The sequence below is a fragment of the Oratosquilla oratoria genome, chromosome 6, assembly GCF_046742065.1.
Source record: "Oratosquilla oratoria isolate Oo_2021 chromosome 6, ASM4674206v1, whole genome shotgun sequence".
Taxonomy (NCBI): Eukaryota; Metazoa; Arthropoda; class Malacostraca; order Stomatopoda; family Squillidae; genus Oratosquilla; species Oratosquilla oratoria.
Genome location: NC_134782.1, coordinates 83,298,076 through 83,307,284, shown reverse-complemented (window position 1 = coordinate 83,307,284; position 9,209 = coordinate 83,298,076). Strand labels below are relative to the sequence as shown.

The window sequence follows — 9,209 nt, the reverse complement described above, 5'->3', positions numbered from 1 at the left end:
TTTATTTATTTTATGTTGAGCAGCTCACTCACGTCGCTATCGGTCCACACACACAAGCATCCAAGGTCCAATCACAGTGTGCAAAAATTTATCCATTTTTTTTTTAATTCCAAGACGACATAACGTCATGAATCCAAGACTTGCGACAGACACCTTCAGCGATATGACGTCACTCGTCAACCCATCTATGTCACATTTTTCTATTCCTATCCTCATTGTGCAATTGATAGATTAACCTTTCGCCCTTTCCAAAGTATCCTGTGTTATGTCTTCTCATCTGATGTATATGTTTGATGTTTTATACATTTGATGTATAAACTATTTTCAGATTACTATACCTTTTTTCTTTTTCATCACTGGCTCACAGTACTAATTGACTCAACATATGAACCATATTAACATTCTAAACATAATATCTAACTGCGTACAATTTATTTTTTATATTTTTCATGTTTGCTATCACACCGGTCACTAAAATTCGTTTGAAAAATGATGAATATTCAAATACCATTGCCTATGGATGTTCCGACCACAAACGGAACCAACCGATAGAGGTTGGGAGGCCATGAGTTTCACGATTTCAAACGTCGCCTGGTTTTCCGGTTGGGCAAAGGTTGACAGAAATGGCGTGGTACCTTGGTAGAATTGGCGGGACCGTCGCGTCGTTTTATTCTCAAAGGTCATTGCTGGTATCAGTCAGTTGGCGAGCCTTCCCCACCCACTCACTAGTTCCCTCCACTTCTGTATGTCCATTTAACCAGAATGTATTTATATATGTGCATAAATTTGCAGACTACCCCTCCCCTCTTCCTGCTGTTGCTCCTGCTGTTGCTCCTCCTCCTTCTCCTCTTCCTCCTCCTCCTCCTCCTCCTCCTCCTACCCTTCCCAACGATTCCCCTTCAGAGCTCCCCGATGGATCGAAATTGGTTCATTTAGTGATGACACTTCGCCACTACCTAAATGACGTCACTAGTAGCCAATCAGAACGCTTTAAACACTGCAAGACTTTTCAAGCTTTATTTCTACTGGTTGATGTGCATGGGGTTTATCATGAATGAGATTTCTTATATTGTTGACATTTTCAACCGAGTATGAGGTTTATGCTCGTGATTACGTAAAGTGATTATCGTATAAGCTGGATATATTGTTTTAATCAATTTATTACGCTCAAGGAGCGTCAAACCTAGTACAAAAGTGTAGCTATGTACAGAGTACTAGTGACACACAGGACACTCTCGAATCATAACTGAAGGAATTATTTGTAGTTTATCACCCACTAGTGCGGGTGATACAAAAAATATATACAGTGATCACCTTCTGGCAAATATTTACATATATTAATAAGTAATCGTCGATGAGGTATCAAAGTTGTTGGCATATAGGGTGTAGCGCAGCCTGCACGATGTGTACCTCGGCACCTGTCTGGTCTCACCCGTCTACACCGTGCGGTAGCCGGGTTTGCGTCGGGCACGCATAACATTGTGTCGTCTCACCAGAAGTTCGCTGCGTCTGTATGCATGTGGAAGTGGAAGGACGTTCTTGTGGTGTTGGATGGTTACACTTGAAGTCCTCTCAGCATTACCACGGTGACGTGTAGGGAAGTAGGTGGCTTATCGTACCATCCATTTGTAATAGGGCAATAGTAGTAGCAGCTGGCAGATCCATACTACAGACATTCCTTGTTATTATGTCCAGGGAACAACAAACCTAGTGCAAAAGATAACTATATACAGATTATTAGTGATACTTAAAACATTTCCGAATCATAACTGACTGATTTATTTATGTACAGTTTAACACCCACCAAAGTGAGGGTGTTGCAATAGGATTAATTCTAATTTATCACCTTCAAGCAAATATTTACAGACATCAAGAACTGATTGTCGATGAGGTATTAAAGGGGCTATCGTGGGGCAATCAATGCAGTAGTGCTCTAGACTGTTGGCATTAGGGGTGTCGCACAGCCTGCACGAAGAGTACCTCGGTACACCTTCGGTCTCACCCACTTGCCACACTGGTCTGTAGCCGAGCCTGAGTCGGGCACTCACAACATTGTGTCTTCTCACAATAAGTCCATTACGTCTATACTTATAGGAAAGAGGAAGAAAATTCTCGTAGTGTTGGATGGATACACCTGTAGCCCTCTCAGCATTGCTACGGTGACGAGTAGGGGAGCAGGCAGCTTGTCTTACCATTCGCTTGTAAGAAGGTAGGAAGGCAGTAGTAGAAGTGGCAGCTGGTGGATCCATACTACAAGCTGTCCTTGCTAGCCGATCAGCGGTGTCATTGCCTGGGAGTTCAATATGGGATGGAATCCACAGGAAGTGTACCATCTGTGAGTTTTCGTGAGTTGTGGCCAGTTGTCGCATTATTTGTGTTACCACTTGTTGGTGTTCAGGCTTGGTAGATGAGAGCGCGCGGAGGGCTGACTGAGAGTCGCAGATGATCAAGCCGTTTTCTCCAGTCCGTGTCAGCAAAGTAACAGCGTCCAGGAGCCCATGCAACTCACAATACGTGGAGCTTGACGAATTAGGGAGTCGACGGCCAGCCCAGCCCCCTAGTGGTGGCTCTATGCTGGGGGAATACACAGCACATCCAGCACTACCGTCCTCCTGCAAAGAACCGTCAGTGAAGAGATGATGGGCCGCATTTAGAGAAGATGACAGACCGGTGATAGTTTCTAAGGCTAGTTTTTTCTGGAGCTGTGGTAGGTCGGACTTGGTAGTTGGAGTATAGGTGACTGTTGGCATGGGTGTCTGCCAAGGTGGGAGGCCAGGGTCCTCGTTCTCTGTTAAAATGTTTATGTTAAGCCTCCGAATGTTTGAACTGATGTTAAGGACCAGTGAGCAGCCACCGGGACGAAGCTGAGGTCGAGGCTTTGTCAAATCAATCGAGGTCTGGATTGTGTGACAAAAGTGGGGAGATAAGTGGGGGTAGTGCAGGCACTTGATAGTGAAGTAGGTAACATTTGAGTATATTCTCTCTACAATTGGTGGTAGACGAAGTTCTTGCTGCATATTGACGATCCTGGTTGAGGTAGGGCAGCCTAAGATGAGCCTCATTGGTTTTGGAATTTTTCAAGTGGTTGCAAAGTAGTTTTGGAAAGCTGACTATGTGCGGGAGAGAGGTAATCAACCACTGATCGAATGAACGTGATGTATATAGCTCTGGCGACAGGTATGGACACTCCAGCAATATTGTTGGTTAACCACCTAAGAGGAGTCAGTCGTCTCTGTAGCCGGGTTAGCAGGTCTTAGACAATTGGATGTACGCGTTGTCTTGCTGGGATGGAAGGTGTGATACGAACTGGTGCCCCCAGGTAAAGGTACTGTGAGCACAATGGCACGATGGTGTTGCAAATAGTGAATTCTGGCAAAGTTCTTGCTGGGCGAAAAGATCAAATTCTGCTCTTTTCTGGTGAGATGACCAGCCCGCATGAGGAGGATGACAAATGAAATGATTGAAGGAAACGTTGAATGTCTTGTGGTGATCTTGAATGAATGCATGTGTCGTCTGCATAGCAAGTGATTGTTGTACTGTCGATGTCAGGAAGCAGAAAGAGAAAGCGATGCATAAGGATGTTAAATAAAAATGGACTGAGTACTCCTCCTTGTGGAGTACCGAGTTCAAACTCTCTGGTATGGCTGCACGCTCCCTTAAACAATATACGTGAGTTCCTGATGCCAAAGTCAACAAGTTGGTCGAGGATAATGTCCCTGTTGGCGATGTCGAATGCGCTTTTCAAATCAATGAAAGCCTCTACACTGGTGGGACAGAGGCGTGTGTAGAGTTCCATGAGGCAGTGGTGTGTTCCTCGTTGGGGCAGAAAGCCGTACAGTCGGGGCGAGAGCTTATCTTGTATCCGGAACATCAGACGTGATAGAAGAATACGTTCCAATACTTTACAGAAACAAGAGGTGAGAGATACATGTCGGAATTTGTCAGTGCCAGGTTTAGGAATCGGTACTATCGTGCTGTAAGTCCAGTCCCGTGGTACATATCCCAGGTTGTAGCGGAGATTATACAGCTGGAGGAGAGGGTTACCAGGTACGTCCAGGAGTACTCGGAGGACGGCGTAGGTGATGCCATCATCGCCAGGAGCTGTCGCCTTACCCTTGGCGAGGGCTCTTCGCAGCTCTTGTTCGGTTAACTCCTCATCTTCTTCCTCGGTCTTCGGCAAGGCAGAGGCTAATCGGAGTGCACGATAGTTTTTGTGGGTGGAGAGAGCGTCGTGTATGTATGGTGGGAGGTTGCTGGTTCGTGCCTGTGCTGACCAGGCATCAACAAGGTCTTGTGCAAACTGTGTAGGACTCCCTGTGTGATGTTTTTTCTTCACCACCTTGTTCATGAGGTGCCACATGGTACCAACGCTCGTTTGATGGTTAATGCTGTCCGTTAGTTTTTTCCAAGAATCCGTTTGAACACAACGCTGTAGAGCAACCAACTCATCTCTTGATAGTTGATACTGGTGTAGAGTTTCTGGACTTGGTCTTTTCTGAAAGGCAAGGCCATCCTCCATCGCTTTCCTCTCCGCCTGAACGATGTGGTTGTCTAGTGTCCAAGTGTGTGTATTCGGATGACGTGTGATGTGTGGCTTTTTGACGTATTGGGTGTAGAAAGTATGTGTGGCGTTAACGAGGGAGGAATATAACTGTTCAGGACAGTGGTGGTTAAATGTGGGTAGGAGGTTTGTCATGTATGAAATATATGTGGGACAGTACTTAGGTGGGAGTACAATGCGTGTACGGGTGTGCACTGGGGATGGCGTGGTAGAAAGGGTGTATTGGACGCCGAGTGCTACGTGGTCGGAGAATAGTGTCAGTATCGTTGAACACCGGACTTGGGAGGCCACCAATCCAAACGTAAGGACGTGATCTAAGGTACCACCTCGAGCATGCGTGGCGCCAGCCGTGTCCCAGCGAATTAGCCTGTTGCGTTGAATGCATTCCAGAAGTCGAGTCCCGTTGCGATTTATAATGCCTGTGAGATCTCCTAGAGCAGGGTGTCGACTATTAAAATATCCTAGATAAATCATACCGTGGGTGGTGGGAGGTGGAAGTATAGCTGGATTCAGGCCGTTCGGTGCAGCATACACATTGCATAACCTTATGGTACCGGAGCCAACTGTTACCTCTAGAAGCTGATAAGTCGTGTTATTGTCCATAGAATTTTGAAGAAAGCGATGCTGGACGGTGGTGTGGACATACGTAATTAATCCGTTTCGGATCTGATGTACATACGATACGTATTGGTTGAGCAAAGGTGCATCCCTGTTTGGTGGAGCGAGGCCTATAAATGCTTCCTGTATGAAGATAATGTCTGGGTGGTGACAGTGCACGTACCCTTTAAGTGCTGTACGTTTGGCCCAGTTTGTGATACCGCAGGCGTTCCATGAGATGACGTGTAGCTTCATTTGATTATTGACTTTTAGTTCTATGGCATCGGCGACCAAGTGATGAAGAAGTGGTGGTTCGGGCGGTTGTGGAGGTATGAGCAACGGTGGTGGTTCGGCCGGCAGTGGTGGTGTGGGGGTCACTGGGTGTTGTGTCACGTAGGGGAGACTCCCTGTGTGGGGTTGCAATTAGATTGCCGAATCTAGCAGCAATAAAATCCATCTTCTCCGTGATGGTGCTAATGTTGTTAATAATAACCTGTTGTGATTCAACCAACGAGTTCAGTGTCACCTCACATGTGGCCTGTTTTTTAACCAAACTATCCAGGCACGTTTCGATTGCATCGAAACGTGCGGTCATTGTCGCGACCCGAGTCTTAAGGGCTGCCACTGCATCGCGAAGTGCAGCTACTTGCTTGGAGTCCGAGGAGGCAGTAGAAGTAGAGTGGAGGTTACCGACGGAGGGAGGTGGTCAGACTCAGTGTGACCCGTGTGTTTAACAACCGGTGCATTGGTGGTTTGCTGACGCTTTGTACAACCATGCCAGGCGTTGACCCCTGTCTGATGACATCGTGGACATTTCCAGCACGAGGTGTCTGGTGGGGGAGGCTGGGATTGTGATGAAGCCGAGTCAGAGGTAGCAGCAGTTGGTGGAGGGGCGCGGTGTGAACAAGTGCGGGGGTCATGAGGGCCCGAACACCATGCACACCGTTCGGTCGCGGCGCAATACCGTGAGATATGACCGATGCCCCAACACCGGTAACACCATGGCTGTTCGTCTTTCATCCTACGAAGTTCATGGGGTGGTAGGCATGGAAGGAAGCTGAAGTAGACACTCGGTGGTGGTGGCTCTATAAGGCTCCAAGTCACTACCAGGCGGTTGATGGGTGTGCCATCATGGTGGAATCTTCTGACTGAGTGGGTGCCCAGCAGCTCTTTGGCCAAGGATGGTTCAATATTGACCGGGTAACGTGTTAAGAGGTATGTGGGATATTTGCGAGGCCTTTCCTGCGAGTCCTGAGCCTCAAGGTAGATGGACAGTACCTCTCCTTTCGTAACACTGTTGACAATATATGTGCGGTTACGAGAGATGTAAACAAACTGAGATCTAACTGCTGCCATCTTCACCTCAGCTAGTTTACGGTCAAGTTTGAAGGCTTTGTTTATTTCATTCAGCCATCGAAGTTTCATGTCCACTGAGGGGTTAGTCTTGAACCGGAATTTGATATAGTCAGCCCTGGGAGCAAATGCTGGGGATGGAGGGTCACGCAGCGATGAGGTCCCCCTTGTGGGTGCCTCCTGTGCTACAGGGCGTGGATCGCTGTGGTCTGATGTAGATATGCTGCCCTGGGCAGTAGATGTCTCAAATCGATTTGAGGATTTGGCAGCAGGGGAAGAAGGCGCACTATTGCTGTCCGAGGTGTGGGTTATGGAACGTTTGGGAGTAGTTGTGGGGCGTGACATGTCTAGCGCAGACATTGGAGCTAATGGGTTACGGAGTTCGTGTCTAGGTAACCGTGGCCAGTGACTGTCTTCCTCACTCATCTCATCCTCATCGCTCAATGCTTGGTTGGCCTCAATGGCCTCGAGGGAGATAGATTAGGCCAGAAGGTTCCATGCTGCCTACCTTGGTAGGTAGGCAGATTGGGCTCAAGGGTGTGATGTAAAATTGCTGTGGTAGTTGATGTGACATATCTACGTCACACCAGCACCAGTGCGCATGCGCAACACTGGCAACCCCTGACAGGGATTGTTTGGCCAGGTAGGACTGAACTTTTCCCAATTCTACAGCCTAAGTCCAAGCACCATGCATTCCCAAATTTTGTCTGGTTATGCACTGTACCTTTATATCGTTCTCTGCGACTGCTGGTGGGTGGTTGCAGCGTAGATTCTGGAATTTTTCCGAGATCGGTAGAGCTCTCTCTACACGTCTGCTTGCGTTGGCCCTCTAGCGGCGAGTCGAAGCTGGATATATGTAGAAAGACATGATTTGACGAGAATAATTGTACAATATGACAAAAAAGAGCACATGATAATGGTTAAGATAATTCTTACGTTAAATATTACTATGTTTAAAGTTGCACTACTACAGCAGTGTTCATTAGTACGGCTTAGTTTGTTGTGACAGTACAAACAACTTTCCCGTATTACTGATCTACTGAATTATCGCCCTTAAGTTTAGAAAATATGAACTGTAGCAACGATATGTCATAGTATATGATCCTGTTATCCGTAGAAATAATTATGCAATTTTGTGAATAACATGGCGACAGTAACAATGACTTATATTTGCTATATCATTATCGTAACGTACCGTTTGTGTTTTGTAAGTGAAGTCAAATTTTCGTGTCAAGATTAGCCCAGCAGAGTGTAACAACATTTTCAAACGTAAATATATAATATTTATCGTATTTATTTATTAGTCAATTACAACAGTTTTTTTAGTTTGATTTTTATGTCCCCAGATTTAGGAAATGCATGTGCTCTTGTAAACATACTGATGGTGGTAAAATTGTAGATACGTCCTGTCCTCTCCTATCTTAACCAACCTAACCTTCCGGTAGAAGTGAGATATCCACCTGTCTTAATCTTCCTTGGTAACCATTACCAAACTTAATCTAACCGATTTAACCTCTAAATAAGACTCCCCCCGATTCTTGCCCCCTTCCCTTTGGGGAAGATTGAAATAAATGGTAGTGGGGGAGGGTAAGAGATAATGGAATGAGTTCCCTCCCCATCACGTGTCTGCTTTCTCGTCATTGCATAATTGCCTTAAAGCACATGTGTATTTAAGTGGTTGCTTACATGTGTGTTTGTATTTAATTTGTAGTATTTGCTTATGTCTCGAACTCGTTTGTGTTTCTGTGGCCGCTCATCCTTACATCTGCCTTCCTGTGCCTTGAAAGCTGTTTTTCTTGAGGGAACATTTGAGGTTATGCGTTTACATAGTATTAGTATTTTTTCAGTATTTAGCGTAGGAGTGAGTTGTGTTTGCGTGCTGGACTCTCTTGTGTATGCCTAGTTGCATATTATGATTTCACCGAGTAACACATTTATTTGTATTCGCGTTTTTCTATATGCATATTGTGTGTGTATGTATACAAGTATATTTCTATGATGACATAGTATCTTTATAGGATTCAAGGAGAGAAAATACGAATACAGGGGGTGATGTTTGTGGGTGAAGGGAATGAGAGAAACGAAATAAGGAAGAAGGAAGAAGTGGAATTTGGGGTTGAGGATGGGAGAGTTCCCATCGGGTTAAGGTACATATTGGAAAGAACGATACCTCTATTGAGCTTCAGCGCTGTCGGTCCTGCACACGTAGACACATACACCCACACTCACCTGCGGGCGAAAAAAGTAAAGTTTAGCAAAAGGTAGTTCATAGGTTCCCGATGTTTTGCGGGGGGAAGAGGAGGGGTGGTCAGAGGCGTTGATGTGTTTGTTTTTTGTTGACACTCGCTTAAGAATACGTAAATAAGAGGAATAAATTACGGGAAGTACATTAAGGTCTTAGTTATTTCGAATGTAACTATCCTCACCATACTACTACTATCATGACCACATCACAAACATATTCATCACCATATTCACTGCTGCCAGCATGTTTACCAACACCACACTCACCGTCACCACATACATTACTATCACCATCACAGCTTCAGTTAATATATTCGTCTTCAGTAATGCAGCCATCAACATTGCTTCAAGAGCCTCTGCATCTACGCTTACCATCTCTAGAATCTCTATCACCACTGTTCTATCACCACCACAATTACCAACTGTTAGAACCACCGTCACACATCACCACCGT

At 45.7% G+C, this 9,209-nt stretch overlaps 1 protein-coding gene across 4 annotated transcripts in view; it reads right to left on the bottom strand.

Moving 5' to 3' along the window:
- Positions 1–1,152: 1,152 nt before the first annotated feature.
- The window catches only part of LOC143026671 (uncharacterized), a 381,520-nt gene continuing 373,463 nt past the window's right edge, over positions 1,153–9,209 (bottom strand). For 2 of the 4 annotated variants that reach the window (XM_076187463.1, XM_076187461.1), the window contains exons 2-3: positions 7,236–7,357; positions 1,153–1,723 (exon numbers count right to left, since the gene is read on the bottom strand). In XM_076187463.1, the coding sequence (XP_076043578.1) occupies positions 1,686–1,723; positions 7,236–7,357 (160 nt within the window). In that variant the 3' untranslated portion in view covers positions 1,153–1,685. The remainder of the gene's footprint in view (positions 1,724–7,235; positions 7,358–9,209) is intronic. The other 2 variants (XM_076187462.1, XM_076187460.1) reach the window with 1 other exon arrangement.